This window comes from Neopelma chrysocephalum, unplaced genomic scaffold (genome assembly GCF_003984885.1).
Source record: "Neopelma chrysocephalum unplaced genomic scaffold, ASM398488v2 Primary Assembly neopelma1_79, whole genome shotgun sequence".
NCBI lineage: Eukaryota > Metazoa > Chordata > Aves > Passeriformes > Pipridae > Neopelma > Neopelma chrysocephalum.
Window position 1 is genome coordinate 3,847,602 of NW_020897740.1, and position 19,388 is coordinate 3,866,989.

Here is a 19,388-nt window from a genome sequence, read left to right on the forward strand (position 1 = left end):
TTCCAGAAGGATCTGGAACGGGATGGAGGCGGGGAAGGAGGGAGGGAGGGAGCGGTGCCATCGGGAGCGACGCCCCGCGCCCGCGTCACGCTGCGGCGGGACCGCCCCGCCCGCCCTTAAAGGGAGCGCAGAGCCCCCCCCTTAGGGCCAGGATCGGCTGCGATGCGGCCCGAGTTAATGAGATTATAGCAATCCGTAGCAATTAGTGCCGGGCGGTGATTGGGGTCATTAGTACAGCCGTGCCTGGAGTGGGTCACCACAGACCTGCCGTGAAGAGCGGGACAGACCCCCAGCTCCTGGAGCAGGTGGTTGGCCTGGAAAACCCTGAGGCCCAAGGTGCAGGATTAGCCCTGTATCGGAAAGCCAAGTTAGGCGTTAAAAATGGAACCAAGACCTCCTCTGTCCGAGGTGGGGATGGCTCCTGGTGCCAGGAACAGGCAGAGAGTTGGGACTGTCAAGTCCTATATTCCACCCACTGCCAACACATATGGAAGACTGTCCTTGATTTGTGCTAATGTATTCCCAGAAGCACCTCATCTGTCTTAATTTCCTAGAAAAAAAAACAAAAAAAGACATCTTGAACTCCAAATATCTCTACTGCACTTAACCCATGTTTTATGGGCGTCATTTTAGGTATTTGGGGACTAAAACTCTAAAAAACAAACCTACTGACTGGAAAAGCTCTGTTAAGCATTTTTTGGCTTCTAAAAATGACATCTCAGTCTCACACAGCAATGTGGTGTCTTTGTGACACAGCATGTGATGCTGCACTGCAGTTTTGTTCTACTAGAGAGACTAAAAATAAGCACTAAATCACTAAACTAGTTTAGCATCCCTGTCAAGAGGTTTGATTATCTCTCCATTTGTTACAGTTTCAGTAGTCTCCTAAATAACCAGAATTTTCCTAAAACCTCCAGGAGCAAGAGAAACCACTGTCACCTAGAGATATATATAATTATATATATAACTATATAACTATAGTTACCTACTATATATGCATTAACTACCTCATTTTACTTGCTAGTGTTGGGATCACAAAGGCAAACCAGGTCCAGTCCCACTTGCAATAGCCAGGGAGACACATCCCAGCTCTGCTTTCTGCTCTGCTCTTTCCCTCCCTCTTCCAAAACCAATGATTCACGGTATTGCAGCACCACCTGAGGATGACTACTGACTGAATAGAAACCACAGGCTAAGACATTGTATGCAAATACTCCTGTGTGCCTCACTCCTGCAACCTCACTAAACCAGGCCCAGCTGAAATTGTGCAAGTGAACAGAAAGTGCCACTGGACCTTTTCTTTGCTTTGACAAGAGTTGTGAGATAAGAACATAGGCAGGGTAAGCCAAACTCTTACTTTGTAAAAGCCATGTTTGTGTGCTTCAGTGTCACGATGCCCAGCCTGCGAGTATGAACAAAACTCACTTCAGTCAGATAAACCACAGACTTGTCTGAGCATATCTCTCCTCCTATCATCTACTGCCACTGTAGAAATCTTGGAATTGGGGTTGTCCAAGTCTTGCCAATTCTTGGCCCAGGGATTGCATCTGATTTTTCAGCAGCAAAAAAAAATACTTGTACAAACTCAATGAGCTAAGGGTTTAATGAGAAGCTTAATGGCTGGGGAGAAATGCTGCTAGTTTTAGTTTCTTTGAAACCAGACATTTACATAAAGGTCTCCTAAATGCTTCTTTTGGACCCTAAGTTATCAGTACTCCACAAGGTTTGGTTTATTTTTCCTTTCCCTATTGAAAATTATTGCCTCAGAAATAAAAAGAAGTCTCCTCATGGATGTGCCTGCTAAGATTTATCTTCAATACTGAGATAAGAATCCTCAGCAATTGAAAATTCTCTCAAGAAATACTGTGTCTCAAGTGTCTAAGTGCTTGGGGCTCTATATTTTTGGGCTATGTTTTGACTTAAAATGCTGACAGCCAGATAAGAGCCTTCTGAATGTTGTTTGAGAGATGGGACAGGGAGAAAAGTTGACAGCTGTATTTCTTAATGCCAATTTTAAAAAGAAACACAAACACAAATTCCTTTGCTGTCCTGACATGTGCTTTAAAATACCGTGAAAACATATCAAGAGGTGAGAAACAAGTTTTCTTTTTACTGTGGTTCATGTAGAACCTGTCCCAGGCAGATCCATACTCCCAGGTGGAGTCCATACATGAGCTCTGCTGACAGCCCAGGGAAACTGCTGTTACCAGGATATATTCAGGGACAAGCTGTAATTTAAAATTCAAGATGCATTACATTCAGTATGAATAAAATGGAAACAATGAGAATTTTAAACAAGAGGCGAGTAAGTATTTTCTTGGATTCACTGTCTTTCCACAGTAAAGAACACTAAGGAACTTTTTTCCTAGTGTTTTGCTTACTCCAAGGGAGTGATCTTTTGCCTAATAAATATTTATCTGGTGTCATGCTCTGTTAGCTGGTTGCAATGACTAAATTTAGAAAGGCTGTGATCCTTCTTCTGATGCTTCTTTTAAGCTCTACTGGGCAAGTAGAAGGCTTAGGAATTAAATGAGGTCACTCCAGTCCTAAGGGTGCTCTGAATTGTTTCAATGCTATTAAAATTTACACAGCTAATTTCTTTTCCTTCTTTAGTATCACTGAAATATTTTTATACCAAGTAGACTGCAGTTCATTAGTGATCAATAGAGTCCTCTAAATCATATTATGGGCTGTATTAGGAACGAACACTGGTTTTTGTCTTCACTAGCAAAAAACATGTACACTTTTTTTGGGAGAGATGAATCCAAATCCCTCTCTTCATGTCCAGCTCTAACTGGAGAGAAGATACTTTTTTTTAACTTAATGTTGAAGTTTTAACTTAAATTAGCTACATCTGAAATCAAATCCACCTGCAATATCCAGGTAAAGTTCTAGGTTCTGCATAATGACAGAAAGGCAATCTTGCCTTAGGCCATTATGATATACACATATGAAATATAGTCAATATAAGTAACTGCAGTAACACAGCTAAAAACCATTTAACATATTTTGTTTCGAATCAACATGAATATATGCAAATGAAAGGCTATTTGGTAATGGTTATTACTGCTTAGCTGACAGAAACAAACTTTGCAGAAATCAGCAACTGTAGTGTGCTTGTTATTTTGGAAAGTTATCCCATCTGGAAAATAGAGTTTTAAGTGGAAAAATAAAAGGTGCTATATTTAATTCAGCCCCCCCCTTCGATCAGAATAAGCAGCATGATAAGGAACTGTTAAAAATCATACTAATCAGCTTCATTTGTACCCAAAGCTTCACAACTAAATGAATGGAATGGGGATCCCCCCCAAATATATTTATACATCCACAACATATATAAAAATTCTCCCAGTCTCATCTTTTGTGCTAGTAAACCCGTTATCTTATTCCATGTGATTATAATTTATGTTTTTAATAATTTTGATAATGTTTCCTATCCTAGCGGTAAGTTAATTACCAGCACCTGGGAGTAAAACCAGCATGAACTGCAGGCCTGCTCCTCATGGAGCAGATAAAGCAGAATATGAAGACAGTGAAATCATATTAAGTCTGAAAGGAAGATGTCAGTAGTGCTAAGGGTGTAAGCTTCAAGGTCTCTGTTATTTAGGACAGATTACCAGAGCTATGTGGGCATTACATAAGAATTTAAGTATCCCTGAGATTTTTCAAAATGACCTAAGCAAGTCCTATGCTGACATTTATTCAGAATTTCTTTTGACTTCCTGGAATACTGAGAGAAGATTCTAGAAACAAAAGCATACAGACACTTTGGAACTAACAACTCCTTTCTATTATCACATGGCAAAACTTCGTCAGGGATGCAGGGAAAAAGGTCCTGATTTTTCAAGAGCATTTTTGTGATTTTTTTTACTTCTTGTTTAAGGATGATTTTCATAGCAATAATTTATATTATTAAATGTACTTTAAATGCTACCAAACTACCTAGTAAAATTACCTAATAGTTAGCAACAAGATCCAACATTCATTGCTAATAATTCACTGTCACATCCATTGTAAGTAACTTCCATGAGAAGTAATTCTCCGCTCGTACTGAGCTTTCACTATTCTGATTCTGCCTCACACCTGAAGAACAGCTGTGCCACACAGACTATTTTTCTAGCTGCATGGGCTGATATAATAAAGGATATTATTCTACCCACAAACATGTCTTACTCCAAATACAGCTTCCGAGCAGGAAAAAGAAAACAAATCCTGGTTTTGTACTAAAAGCTGTCACCAAGCTGTGAACTGAATGTACTTTTACAAAACAAAAATGGAAACCTGCACAAATTCTGTAAAATGTATGTCAAATCCAGGAGATAGGAAGTATAATTTTGATCAATTCTGTTAATCCTACTGTAAAATGACTTGGCTCTTCAGTAATAGTCTGTTGAGCACAAATAACTGTAAACAGAAAAGCTGTAACTAACACTCTCATTAGTTCATAATAAATATTTAGAAGATCATGATAAAGATTTAAAATGTATTCATTTTTGTTTGTAAAAGCTACCTTAATGGTGTTATAACATTCAAAATAGAAGGCCTGGTGTACTAAACCACCAAACCCCTGGTACAGACCAGAAGTCCACCCATCTTTGCAATTTTAATTATATAGTCACCAGGTTCCTGGAACTGTCGCTCAGCAGCAGAGAAATCTATGCATATTGTTATGCATTACAGACACCTTCCTTTTAATTACAAACTACTTGCACAGCTGAAACATTTAAACATAGTAGATCATTGTTTTGTCCCCTTATTAACAAACGATAAAGAAATCAAGATGTGGAGGGGTGAACACAATTTATTCAAACAGAGAGTGATTCCCATTTGCTGAAACACTTCCGGTCAAGTAACTATCATTCCAATGTTGTTCTCATTCAGCAGAATCCAGTATGAATTCTCATGCTCTTTCTCTGGAAAGAAATTTTCTCTGTAATATCATGCTTTGACTTCCAACCCACAAATTCTTACTCATATTTATGAGAAGTGTTACTTGTTTCAACTTTCCCCTATAGTGGAATACCAGCCACAAACTGTGACCAAGTTTAAAAAATCCACTTTTTGTATCCGTAGATTTTTCATCTGTTTCCAGCTCTTAGGGTTCCCTTCAGGTGAAAACACAGCATACAATAAACCAGCCTTTGAAGGAAAAACTACAAACCAAACACCTTCTCAAACTGAAGGTATCGCAGAACTGTTGATTCAGCCCAAGTACAGGGCAGAGAGAGCAACAGGTGAGTCAAAGCAGCCAGTTCCTGGGACAACCTTGCACAGCACAGACAGCAACTGGAGTTAACTTGTCCCACTGCAGGCAAATCAGGAAAGCCAACAACCACAGAGATTTCTCTCTCTACTGCAAAGCCTTCCAGACCGTTTTCAGGAAATTAATTTTATCTATTTGAAACATATCTAGAGACATAAAATACCCAAAATCTTTGTTGAAAATCTTCAGTTGATATTCTTGATTTGAACAAAGATGATCATTAACTCTTTAAATGTCACCCCATGCAGCCATAGGTTAGCAAAAAATAAACTCCTCTAATTTCTGCACCCAAAGTTGGCAAAATTCAGTTAAACTTTACCCTACAGAATCTAAAAAACCACAAACTTTGAGAGCTGTGCTATAGCACCGTTTCTGGAGAATCTTCTTACACTCAACTTCATCCTCTTCTTTGAAGATTTTACATTTCTTATTAATTTTTAAGTAACAGAATTCTAATAGTGTTTTATTTTGGTCTACCTCTAAAATGAAGTAAATATAAATACCTAAGACACATCAGGTAAAACTGGAACTGCCACTTCAGAGATTTCACTACCTTTCCCACTCTCAGCAGCTACATGAGCTCATGTGAAGTGTGACAGGCACAGTCCACACAAGGATGTTACTCCTGCTGCTCTGCCAGAAGCCAGGATTGCCAAAACCCCCTTCCAAAACCGAAACACAAGAATTGCTGTATACAGTTATGAAAATACAGTATTACAATACTAGGACACTGATCTTTGTTACAAATACTAAATGAAACTTTAAAACATGAAGAGCAAGATCTAAAACATTGTATTCCCTACAAAATAATCAAGAAACATGGAATAATTTCTATACTAGGGTATTGCCAAATTTCCACTTGTAAAAGCTAATCCCAGTAGAGTAATAGCTGTGTTGACTTAAACTACTCACAGGTACATTATGTGTAGTAAATGCAGACCATGTGGATGTACTCCAAATCAGTTTTTATTTGCTGGTTCAATAACAACAACACTGTAGCTGTTGTATCCCATTCCCTATCCTGAACAAAGCATATAAGAAAGCATCCAAAGATTCTGAGCTTCAACAATGGATATGCCACTTTGCTATATACTATATTTCTAAGGAAATTAATGTTGAGTGTTATTCATGGAATGTTTCTAAAATTTGAGTCATACACATGTAGGCCATCTGGAAGCACTTCCAGGAGACGGGAGATTTGAAGAACTATAAACAGTGTTATTTACATAATGCATGTTTTACTTTTTCCACTGTAAGGAAAGAAAGAAATAAAACCACCTTAAACTCTTTACATACAAAATGATTGTAATTGAAAAAGGACTATTTAAGAATTTGCATGTGATACAAGGAGATTAATCAAACATTAATGACTGACAGAATTTCTCCTAGTCAGCACTACCACAGAAAAGTCTGTGGCAAGAAAAGCTTCTGGCGTTATAGTAAAGAACAGTCAACAAGAAAAAGCACAGAATGCTGGATTTTTGTTTAAATTATCAAAACCTAACCAGAGAAATCCTAAAACGGGTAACCGAAGGCAGAGACAAATGAAGCAGATTTTCCATCTATTTTCACATTAAACAAATTAGATATGAAGAACTTTTTTCCATTCTGCTGATATGAATGGATTTTATGTAATTTGCCAAATGCCAATATGAACATTTCATATTCCAAGACCGTGATTTCTTGTAATTAATTACATGGGCGTAGACCTCTGTGTCTTTCAAGAATCCATCCAAATGAAAGAACATTTATGTGCACCTCACAAAGTCATTAAAGAGCAAAAGCCAGATTTTATTACTTTTATTACTTATGCTACACAGTAAGCCATGCTGACCCTTCCTCGTTAGAAAATAAGCTCATTAGAAAACCGTATCAGTATACCACTACTAATTTTCAACCCATGCTGAGGGAAAGAATTGCACAGCTCTTGACCAGATGCAGTCTGTTTATTAAACACAACTAATATGCAAAAGACTATTTACCTGTTTTTCTTTATACACTTTGGACATGAAAATCAGTTTGCAATTGTCCTTAAAGCAAAGTTTAGAGCATGTGTTTGGAAATATTGTGTAACATTTAATAAATCACCAACACCAAAAAATCCTACAGAGAAAGAAATGGATCTTAAAAATAACCAAAACCTTGAAAATTTTCAAAGTTTACACTACACCAAGTATATTGTACTATATCTCTTCTATTTGGTATGAGCTGTAACAATGGCCAAAAACCTTCCTTTTAAGGTCCTTTCTTTTTCAACCATTTGCTTTTGGCAATCTGGATTTATTCTGACACGCATTCAGTGTATGAATTTGGTGTTAGCACAATATCAAACTGCAAGTGAAATATCAGTAACAGTGAGAAACAGCTTAGATTTTCAACTTCCTTCTTCATACATTTCTAAGTCTAGGGATACCTATGGAAACTGCAGGACGGCAGAGTATTTCACAAGAATGTGTAGAAATTACTTTCCTGCACACAGGGGGTGCTCACAGTCCACATGAAAGCAATGCCAAATGGTTTACAGAGGTATCAGAAACTTGGTAGCACTTTTTAAATTATGTTATTCTTCTAAATTAAAGAAAGGGTTCGTCTGGACACTAAGATGAAAGTCTAAAGCTGAGGAGGCAGTGCTATTACACGGCTTTGAGAAAAGGAATTGTACTATCCTCGGATACCCTCAGTTCTGTTTAAAGGAAGGTTTCTTGTGAAGGAGCAAGCCAAGCTAAATAGCTGATGGGTACTGAAGGAGTCCCACCTCCACAGGCATCTACATATTTACAGTGTTTCTTTGGCAGTGACTCACTTGTGTGTTTGGTCCAGCGACTCAGCCCAGTTTAACTCAGTAACTGGCAGCAGAGTAACCTTCTCTGACTGAACACAAGGATCTAGATGTTAGTTGCCTTCTTTTTAAAGCATTTAAATATCCTCTTTTTAGCATTCAAACCATATAGCCTTGCTTTTAAAAGGCTGAAACGAGACAAACATCAGCAAAATTACCTTTTTCCATACATATACATACTTCTGTGCACACTTCTGCTAAAAGCAGTGCAGCAAGGACTGCTTGCTTTTCTGTATGTTCCTCCTTCCATCTACTACGAAACCTAATATCCAAACCTCACGTATTTTAGACTTTTCAGAGGTGCTGTTCAGATGTCATACATACAATTATATATTTTCATTTTTCAAACAGAGTTACATCTCACATCACATAATTTACAGACAGGGAACAAATCCAACACGTTACTGATATAACTCAGTTTTGTATGTCTCAAAGTGAAATACTGTTGCTTATGTGTTAAGAACAATAACTTCTGGAGAAAGCTGATCAACGAAATCTTCAATCATATGCCTAAACTTTAGGCCTAAGACTTCTACTGCTTGGAACTAAAGCAACTGTTGAGTGATCAAGACAAGCTGTAAATCACTCCATAAGAATGGGCTCTTATAAGCATTTGATTGACTATTTTAGAACTACTCCTGACAGCTGTAACTTCAAGTGAAAACAAGACCTAATGATTTGGTCATGATGCCTATGAAACTGAATTTACTTTCCTGAACACTTAAACTTTTTGATCCTGTTGTTCAAAATGCAACTTCAGTCATGCATTTCATAAAAAGCAAGTAGAAACAGCAGAAAAAAAAAGTGCACTGTTGACATGAAACATGATGAAATGTGCAAATGACCAGATCTAAATATGCAGGCTGGGGGTAAAAAGACCCAAAATCTTACATTTTAACCCAAACTTAAGTAAAAAAAAAAGCTTTAGGAGCAGCTGATCTGTAATTTACAAATATTTTAATAATAAGCTAAATTTTGTAGAAAAACTCTGATTTTGCAAACATCTTGCCTACTCTTGCCTTACATGGATATAACCTAACAGGTTTTGTAATATCCAGCTGTAAATTGTGGAAGATCTAACTAGACAAATTATGTTTAAATAAACAAAGGAGAAAATATGTGAAGTAAAAAAAAATAGACGAATGCTCTACTGTTTTTAACAAATATACATTTTTATTAAGAAATTAGGAATATAAAATAGGCTAAGTCCATGCAGAAGTCTTAAAACCATCTACCCCGGCCCCCATCTTTCCTTGTGTCTTCAAACTTGCATTTTAACAAATATAAGTATTATTTATAGTTAAAACTCATGAAGTCAAGCAAAACAATCAACCACACTATAGTCCTTGAGTGTGCAGGAGAGCATAAGGTCAAAAATGATCAGTCATTAGTTTTTTGAGGCTGAGTGTCATGAATTGTCTAAAGGATTTCTTTCTGTGTTGACTGCTGAAAACATTCAGTATTTTCAAGGCCCTTAGAGAAGCAAAATTTTAACTGATTGGAAAAAGTTTTTTTCCTTCATACCAATTTCCAGATGTTCACAGAGTACTTTGAGGATCAGCTTATCATTTGATACTGCATATTGTGCACTGACAGCAGTGACTGTACAAATTATGTGATGTTTTCATGTAATAAAGTTATCATCAGGACACAAAAATTGACAGTATATAAAAATAGGACCTTTGGTTCTCTGAAATATTTTTAAGTATTCAATGGATAAGATCATTGGAATCACCACAGAAGTTTTACCTATGTCATACCAAAAGGTATTTATATTTTTCTACAGCATTTCAAAGATACCCCATGGGTGGGCACTCAAATTAAGTTCATTTCCCTTTATATGGAATAAGTTTAAAGAACTAACACCACCATGAAGGATGGCTGAGTGTCCAGGAAGCTCATCTACGTAGCTAAGCCAAAAGACAGTTTAAAGGCCAGTTCAACAGCAGCTTCTGTGACTGAGTCATGAAAACAGACGTAACACTCCTGAGGTTTTGGATGTAGAATGAGTCTCCTGGGAAAAAAAAAGAATAAAAAGAGGAAAATCTTCAGAGTTGTTAGTTTTTTTCTCCTCAAATGATAAATTCTCATTGTACTCTGAGGTTTCAGTAAGAAGTTAAAACCAGCTCCTGTGTAAGACAGCTGGCAAATTTCAGTGTCTCTCCTGCATTTAATTTTTAAATCAAGTTATTCTCTGGCTGTTTATAGAAAAAAATCTTTAGGATTTCAGGATCTACTTGTGTGGTACTAGTGTGTTTGTAGCAATCCAGGTTTCTGGGCTACAAGCTGCAATCAAGGTCCTTGGGAGCAAGCCCCAGTATTCAAAAATTTACTAATTCCCACATACTAATCCAAGGAGCTCTTTTAGGGAAAGAGCTAAAATAGGAAAGCTGTTAATACCCGTGCATAACTTTGTGTAGCATTATAATTATTTTTTAAAGATATCAACAGTAGCATAAACGTTTTTTAAATGTTTAAATTAACAATTTTAATTTTTCCATGCAAACTGCAGTTATGCACATTCCTGGTGGAAAACAACTGCTTTTCTTTTTTCTCTTTAAACATCTTCCCTCCCCTCTGCAAAAGCTGTCGGCTCCATGCTGTTTTCACGCTGGCTCGGTGCTCCCCTCAGTTAAGGGTGGAACTTCACACCAGGGCAACTTCCCAGGCCCAAATTAAAGATACCTCAGTCAGTCTGCTCAAGCATTTCAGTGATGTGCTGCAGTTACATTTATTCTTGAAGAGTACAACAGCACACTCAAAAGCTGGAGACAAAATTTGTCTTTAAACTTACCCCACAACCCAGTAATTCATTGTTGGTGGTGGTTTCTTCTGGTCAGTCCAGTTATCAGGAGAGCACTCAAACAAAACACCATGTTCTCTTACCACACCTGCATCCTCAGCTGCCTTACTAAATTCGGAAATTCCACTGCCTGCCTTTTTCTGTTTCTGTAAAACAATTGCTGAAACATTAGTAGAGAAGGAAACATGTTTACAAAACACTAGCAAATATAACTGTGATTTCTTCACGACTCTCTGATGAATGACATTGCTGTCAAAAAGCCAGGCTTAGAATATGTAACTAACTTGCTTACATGACTCTTCTCTCCATGGTTTTGTTCCTTTGGCATCAAAAGGCTATTCCATTGTTACACAATTTGGAGTTAGACACATGCTCCCTTTTTTGACTTTTTTTTTCCTTCTAGTTGAACACTATTTCTCTATTTTAGACATCTGAAATAATACAGCTCCTTTAAAAAACTGTTACAACAGCTAAAGGTCTCATCTTCCTTTCTCAGTGTGCCTCTCTAATTAAGAACTGTGATAGTAAAAGTCCATTGAATAAACTTGTCCAGACAGGAATTTCTTTTTGTAAATTAACAGCTGAAGCACTTTGCTCAGAGTATTTTCTTACTCTTACTCAGTATGAGGGCATAAGATGTATAGAAAATTAAGACATTTTTGCGTTTCGTTGAGCTTTTAGAGCCATATTTTATACAAAGCTTTTGAATAAACCTTAAAAGTTCAGTTAATCTCTGGATCTGCAAATGAAACTCCTATTCAAATCAGGTGCTTTAAAGGCGAAATAAAAGGTTTTCTTGGAAAAAAATCTCAAGGAACTTATGCCTGCCATATGCAAAACCAGAAACCACAACTTTCAATTGCCTACGATACTGAAGATGTGGGAGCTGAACATCTAGAAATGATGGTCAAAACACCACTGTCCTAATTTCTCAAAAATGGTAGAAGAAAAAGTGAAATGTATCTTAGCAGTTCATAAGCAAAACAGGTAATATTTGTCTGAGTGCCTTGAACTTCCTTAAACATGCTTTGGATTAAATTAATAAAGCATAGTCTAAATTACTCATAGGTTCATAGAGATTTCACAATAGACAACCCTTCCTGTATCTTTCCTTAGTACATAAAATTGTTTCATGTCGGTAAAAATCAACTGTGCAATTAGCAAAGCAGACTTTTAGCAAAATAAAAGTGCCCATTGAACACAAAATGACTGATCTGAATGGAGTATCTCATAAATTGAGAACCTGCCCATAAGAGTAATATCAGAAGCTTTAAGAATGACACACATGCAAATACAGCAAAGCATTGAAATAATTAAGTGAAAACAATCTTGAAATACTGAGTTGAGAATGTAAATAGAAAAACAAAAGCAAAGTTTCTGTACCTCTTTCCTTATGGATTGCTGAAAAATGGAACGAATTGAAAGGCAGCACCGATAGAAATTCTCGATTAACTGAGGGTGGATGGAGCCACCGAGCTGTGCTACTTCTTTGTGAGTTGGAGTAATAAAGATTCCTTGCATCGTTTCCAAAGAGAGATAGTGGAAGAGAGTATTCTCAGGACCAGATGTCAACCTTAAAAAAATTAAATCAGAATTCAGAAATTCCAGTTTACCAACATATACTTTGTTTCTTAAGACAGAATTGTTTTTCTGGTAACTATAATAGAGTTCAAAAATGGATACAGGCATTTTCTCTACACTAAGGAAGTCCTGCTGATTTGGACTGTTAATATGAATTAAAAAAAAAACAACTAACAACAAATCAAAAAATCATGGTACTAGTTAAGTACTGCACTTGTGTTCTCAAAATTTGACCCAACAAAGCAAAATGGAAAGAGAAATAAAAACTCTGTCCTTTTTACACCTACCTAGAGACACCAAGGAGTACAAGGTATGTATATGTGTGGCTCAGAACTTTTATTTGAACTTTCAAGGTCATATAGATGTGGGACATATGCATACAACAGTGACATATTGTTCAGAAACAGTGTTTTATTGTATTATTTTGTATTTTTCCTTTAATTAAGCTCTCAATTTAAGAGCTTCACTTCTGATAATCCTTGCATAGTAAAGTTTTGGTTAGAATAAAATTATGCAGGAACTTCTGTGATCTGTGTATATTCAAAAAATGATCCAAGTATGGCCTAAAATATGAACTACTTAATAAAAAATAATTTCTTACTTGATAGCATTAAGAAGTTCTGTATCTTTCTCTGAAAGGTTCTTTTTTAGGTTTCCTAAATGACATGGATTTGGCAGGGTGTGTTTTTTTCTAGTGGCCTGAAAAACATGCAGATAGATGAAATAACAGAGAAGACACAGCTAAAGGATAAAAACACAATCAAACCAACAAATGACTGACTTAGAAGAAAATAATGCAGCATTTTTTGAAAAGGCCAAAACAGTTGCATCAACTAAGCTAAATGTATTTTATAGCCTATTTTAGACCAAAATGTGCAATTGGACATGTCTATCTCGTATTGGCCTTATTAGTCACCAGCGTGCTTGTAACAAATGTGGATAGAGCCTTTCCAAAAATCTTTGTTCACAAAGCCTAGCCATGAATGAATTAATTGAATTGATGAATGAAGACCAAAATGAGTTAGAAGCAGTTGGATAATTGTACAGCAACTTGTCCTGGTAACTTATGTTTACATCATTATTTCAGGGATATTCTCCAATTATTTCTGCTGATTCAAATGCAGCTGTGCCCATTTCAGTCATGTGAAAACCCCAAATATTTATAAGCAATGATAAAACAAAAAAACACGTGATGGCTCTGAGGCTGACCCAAAGCTTCCCAAGGCAACAGAAGTATTTGCTACTGAATTCAGGGATTCTTAGATTTATTCTTTTACATTGAAAGAACACCTCCCCTAACCCACCAGAACTTTATCAATTCTCTCTGTCTTTATTCTCAGACCTGATCCACTACAGGTTGTAGATTAGTGCTTTCATCTTCTGAAGGACCTTTGTTACCCTGCTGAGGTCCTCCACTGTTTCTCGTAGGGCTCAGCTTCCGTGTCGTTAGGGAAGAGTCCCCAAACAGAGATCTTCTGCTCACTGGAGTAGTTGCTGGTTTGCAAGTGTTTTGTATCTTGCTTAGGATAGGTGAGGTGGTCAAGCTCTCCAGTTTGTCACGTGTTGCAGGAAGGAACCAGTCAGCACAAGCTAAAGGTGGAATGGAAGGAGAATCCAGCCTTTCCTCTATGCTGGCATCTATTCCTTCCAGTTGGAGTATGGTTGCTTTGACCTGATCTACATATATACAGTCTGGTCCTGGATTCCCAATAGCTTTGGATGCACAGCCTCCTGCCTCTAGTAGGACACACAGCATGAAGTGTCTCTGCAAATATGAAGGAAGCAACATTAGCTTTTGGTTTAATGTACAGTGTTATATCTTATCTGAGATTTGGGTAAAATACAGCACTATATTCAACACTCCTTCCTCACCTCCAGAGGAGTTATTTTCTTCTAATCAAATCACATCCACGGACGTCTTTCTGTTATTATGTTATTTAAGTTAATGACCCAAACATAAAAGCTATTGTTTACAAACTCATTAGTTGTTTGCTTTAAAGAAAGTCTACATTTAAAAAACCAAAACCAGACATATTTCTGAAATGAGTTGTCTGAAAAGACAAGATCATGAGGGTAAAAATACTTTCAACTGAAGTGAAAAGGCATAAAAATTATCAGAATTTACACTTAACCTTTGCAAGCTTTGCAGATGTATAAATAATGCTACTCTCTGAGAAATTCTTTCCCATAAAACAACTACAATATAAGTATTTTGTAAAATTACCAAAGAAAATGCATGTAATATATATATCTTAGTGAACAACAGGCAAGACACAACAGCAAAGAAGAGCCCCAGAGAACAAGCACACTGCAGTTGTTAACCTACCAAGCCAACTACCAGTAAGAAGTATCTTGCTTCAGGTTCCCTGTATCCTGTAAAACTTGAACCTTCGGATGGCTGGATATGATGCTGTGGAAATACTTCCCGCCACATCACTAACTGACCGATTCTCCGTTCTGCTGCCAAGAGTAACAGACAATAGTGCCGACAATATAAACCTATATCAATAAGATCTTCCTTTGGAAAGTGATTACCAATCAAGTAACCCTTAAGTAAACACAGAAAAGGAAATGTATTCAGTAAGAAATACAACAGCACCACATATCACTTCAGAGTACTTTCTATGTAGAGGTATCCCTGCTCCACATGCACTGTCATCTTAAGCTATCTGCCCATAGACTGTCATCTTGCTATACAGTTGTACAACAGATAACACTGAGCTTTTCCACCACATCTAAAGACTCAAAATACCAAAATATACATAAATAAACCATCAGCATATATGCAAGTTATCAAAGGTGAGTTGGGAAATGCATGGCTTTAACAGCTTGAAAACACCTACAGCGTTAAGTTGCTTGAGTTCTCATTTAATTCTCTCTCCAAAATTAGTAAGCTTTCACTGGAATAATTACAATTTCCAAAGAAGATACATAGTACAGCAGCGGTTTTAGCACTAAGGGCTTTACAGCTCAAGTGCTATCATGGTAGATACTGTGCAGGTCCATTTGTGGGAACAGTTTAGTCTTGTAACACTACCAACATAAAGAACAATTCCATGATAAAATCATCAAAGTTTTCTTTAAGTAAAGGCGCTTATCTTCCTCTTTATACTGTTGATTACACTGTCTATATTTACTAAATAAATTTACAAATGAGGCCAAAGTGAAAAAAGCTGTCGATACAATTTCTCAAGTCTTGCATTTAAAGACAGATTAAAGATAGATCGCCTGCTGTTAAAAAATGGCAGTGAACAAAAAAATTCCTATTAGAATATCCTACAGTCTCACTTGAATTGATTCTTATTGCTTTATTACTCACTCTCTCCAATCCTCTGATCATACACCAAAAAAATCCAGTTTCAAAGATGTATTTTGTTCTTACTGATCATAGAGTACATATAATTTCCTTTCACAATTTTTTTCTGTTACGGTGTTTGAGTTCTGGTACTAGAAATATATGTTTAAAGCAGTCATACATTTATTTCATATCTGTGAGGTTCTGAAAGGGGAACTCCATGAATAAATTAGATTTTTATTTTCTTTGCTAATCTTTAGGTCTTAATCATTATTAATCATTAATATCACCTTGTAGAAGAGACAAGAGCCCAAAATCATATATAATCTTCTCATGTCATAATAATCTTCAGACTGTGGGGAAAAAAATAATTGTATAGTTTTTAATTCAGAATTTTTATTTTATTTACCAAATGCAAGTGAACTACTTCTGGTGAATTGTAATCAATATATTACTTAATGTTTTCATATTTGACCACCTCTTATTAACAGTACAGCAATTAATACTGAGCAGTAAAGGGAAATACCAAATTTTTAGCCTCCATTATTGATTTTCATATCATTAAAATTTTCTCAAAAAATTTCAGCTGAAAATAACAAGTTTCCTATTTAATAGTTATTTGTCCATTAACAATTTTTGTTAGGATATGCTCACTCACAGTTCTTAACAGCAAAGTACCTGCAGTGTAACTATTGACACCAGGGGCCCTCGTAGAGTAAAACTTTCAAGTCAAAGCATTTTTTTCCAGTACTTGACATTTTACCTAAAATATACCCATTCATTGATCTTTTTAATGCCCAGTGGTCTCTGATTAGTAACACTATGTTTAGCTGGATATACTGTAATTTAAATTAAGTAGGTGCAATCAATTTCTGTGCAATAAACTGTAACTTACAAACACTGCTTTCTGTAAGTATTCATCCAGGTTGTTTAGAACAGTGATTCTTTTGAATAGAATTTTAAAGTAACTGTTCTGAAACATGAATTTAACAGAGCTCTTTCATGACAAAGTAAAGCTGAAATTTCAATATGTTTACACCTCGCACAGCAAGACAAGAGTTACTTAAGTAAATTACTACAGTCTCCTTTAACAGTATTAAAAATAAACATAATTTGTAATTATTTTCTGTAAACTGGAAAATTTAAGTTCTCATTGCTCCACAGGTGTTTTCAGGTTTATTCACAACTGCTTGGGAAGGAGACAATTATATACACAAAGAAGAAATGTAACAACAATCAGCTGTGTTAAAATTAAAGTGCTTTTGTAGACATCTGTCCTGGGTTACACAAAGACCTGGTATCCACCTTTTCTCTTTTCTCCAAATATGCCTACTAATTCAGACTGTGGGGAGGGACTTAAGATAAGGGTGGTACTCTATTATCCTAGAGGAAGAATGTATCCACCAGTGTGAAAAGACTGGAGGGCTGATGACTCAGAAGAGGACGTGCACACCTCCCACCTCAGGCAATGAGCTGGGTATTGTCTCTTAGTCCTTACACAAATGACTCATCTGTGATAACTCCCCTTGGGGAGGCATCAGGACAATTCACACATTGGCTTTCCGATATTAATCTCTGCTGATGGCCATAATGAATCCACGTGTGCTTAGAAGGTGTCAAAGACTCTTGAAATGTCCCATGATCCAGTGTTAATCGTCCAGGGAAGAACTCCCTGTCCCTGGGGAGGTACCAGAGGTGTTCTCACCTACCCTGAGCCCAATAAAAGACCACCTTCGGACTTCACTCGGCAGACCAAGGTCTTCTTCCCTCACTCCATGAGACTTCTACCACCTGGGCCTCTACCGCCACCTCAGCGGATCAGAACTACAGCCACCATCAGAGTTGCAGCAACCAGGTCTCATCGCTGGACCCAGCAGGTGTCTTGTGGGTCCTTCCAGTTGCCTGAGGGGTCGGCAGCCCTGCTCCAACTGCCTGTGCTGGCACTGCAGCCTCACTCCAGCAATGACCCTCCAAACCACTCCTGCCAGGTTTTACCGGGTGGGGGGAGGCCTGATGCCATCTTGTTTTGGTCCGACAGGCGGAAGCTTGGAAATTTTTCTGGTTAGCTTAACCCAGTTTTATCAGTATTGTTTAGCATTCTTCTTGATAAAGAGTTATTTTTTTCACTTACATCTGGGCGTGTTTGATCTCTCTCTCTCTCTACTGGAGAGAAGCAGGGGTATTGAATTGGAGGAAGGAGACTTCTGTCCAAAGTCTCTCCCCATCCAAATTGTCTCAAACTGAGACAATATCCCATGGACCTAAGTTACATTAAATCACAGATTTTCAGTGACTAATCCTATAGGATTATAATATATTGTAATATTAACCATGGAGAGAAATTCAGGAAAAATAGAATGGGTAAATCGATCTATCTTTAAAGAAGAATACAATAATTCTTTGCTTTGACTACCACTTGATGAGAAAAAGTAGATGAGTTTGAAATTAGTGCTGAATATGACTCCAAGGCAAAGAGACAGCGTGCAGTGGAAACAAAAATAAGATGTTTACCAGCTCTGCAAAGTCAGCTGCTTCCAGATCACTCAGTGCTGTGTCGATTTCCATCTGAAATATTTAAACAGTACTTCTTAATAGACATTTCCAACACAATAATTTCTCATAATAGCATAGGTTGCTCTGTCTCCCTGATCTCAGATTAGAAGTAACAAAGTAAGCGGATAAAAATTTGCATGTACTTTTCAATAGTAACATCAAATATCAAGAACACCTTGAGCCATCAGATTAAAGGAAAATCCTTCTTAAATGCTGTCTATCCCCCTGCTCTTTGGAACTGTACAATTTCCCTCCTCGTGTGCCTGCTGAACAGAGTGTTTGGCGCAAAGGTGCTTTAGATGTCTAGAGACAAATCTCAAATCTGGCACACTATTGCATCCAACTGAGTTACCAGAAAAATCTTTTATACAATGGATTTAGTTTTTTTGTCTCTATGGAAATTGCCAAAATTTTCTCACACATTATCTTTGTTCTACTCAAACTGCTTTAGGTGTCCTAATTTCTGTAACTACAAGAGCTGCTGGTTAATGTAAATTTTATTAAGAGTGCTTCAAGAAACATGGTACTAGGCACTGAAACCCCTGACATAAAGGTAGTACTTAATGAAAAGAACCTAAACCCCGTAATTACAAACTTCTTGGGCTGTATTAACAGGCTGCCTCTAATTGAAACAGCCAGTTTTCAAACAATGTCAGCGAGGCTGCTGGCAGTCAAAAATTAACCAGTCTCTCAGCTTTTCCCCAGTCAAAATTTAAATGGCTTTCTGCCCAGAGACCTGACATTTTTAGTTTTATATTTCTTATAGGATACAAAGATCTTCACCAAAATGTTAACTGGAAATGTCATGTTCTGCAACAACAACATTTTTTTTCTAGAAAATATGAATGATCTCTGACATCTTTGGAAAGTGGTCTGTATCATAAATATCAACGACACTTTGTCTAAATCCCTTTAAAACTTACTATTTTGCAAGAAAGAACCTGGAAGATGAACTACAGAACAAAGTGCAATAGAGTCTTTCTATAGAGAGTTGAGAGAGAAGAAAAAAGCATGGAGGAAAAAACCTAATCTCTTCTGAGACACTCCATAAATA

The 19,388-nt window shown here is 37.0% G+C and overlaps 1 protein-coding gene across 2 annotated transcripts in view; it reads right to left on the reverse strand.

Annotated features, from left to right (window-relative positions):
• Positions 1 to 9,261: 9,261 nt before the first annotated feature.
• Positions 9,262 to 19,388, reverse strand: part of INTU (inturned planar cell polarity protein) — a 35,769-nt gene continuing 25,642 nt past the window's right edge. For both annotated transcript variants that reach the window (XM_027690017.1, XM_027690018.1), the window contains exons 9-16: positions 18,293 to 18,346; positions 16,072 to 16,134; positions 14,813 to 15,034; positions 13,829 to 14,251; positions 13,088 to 13,185; positions 12,289 to 12,478; positions 10,897 to 11,051; positions 9,262 to 10,116 (exon numbers count right to left, since the gene is read on the reverse strand). In XM_027690017.1, the coding sequence (XP_027545818.1) occupies positions 10,005 to 10,116; positions 10,897 to 11,051; positions 12,289 to 12,478; positions 13,088 to 13,185; positions 13,829 to 14,251; positions 14,813 to 15,034; positions 16,072 to 16,134; positions 18,293 to 18,346 (1,317 nt within the window). In that variant the 3' untranslated portion in view covers positions 9,262 to 10,004. The remainder of the gene's footprint in view (positions 10,117 to 10,896; positions 11,052 to 12,288; positions 12,479 to 13,087; positions 13,186 to 13,828; positions 14,252 to 14,812; positions 15,035 to 16,071; positions 16,135 to 18,292; positions 18,347 to 19,388) is intronic.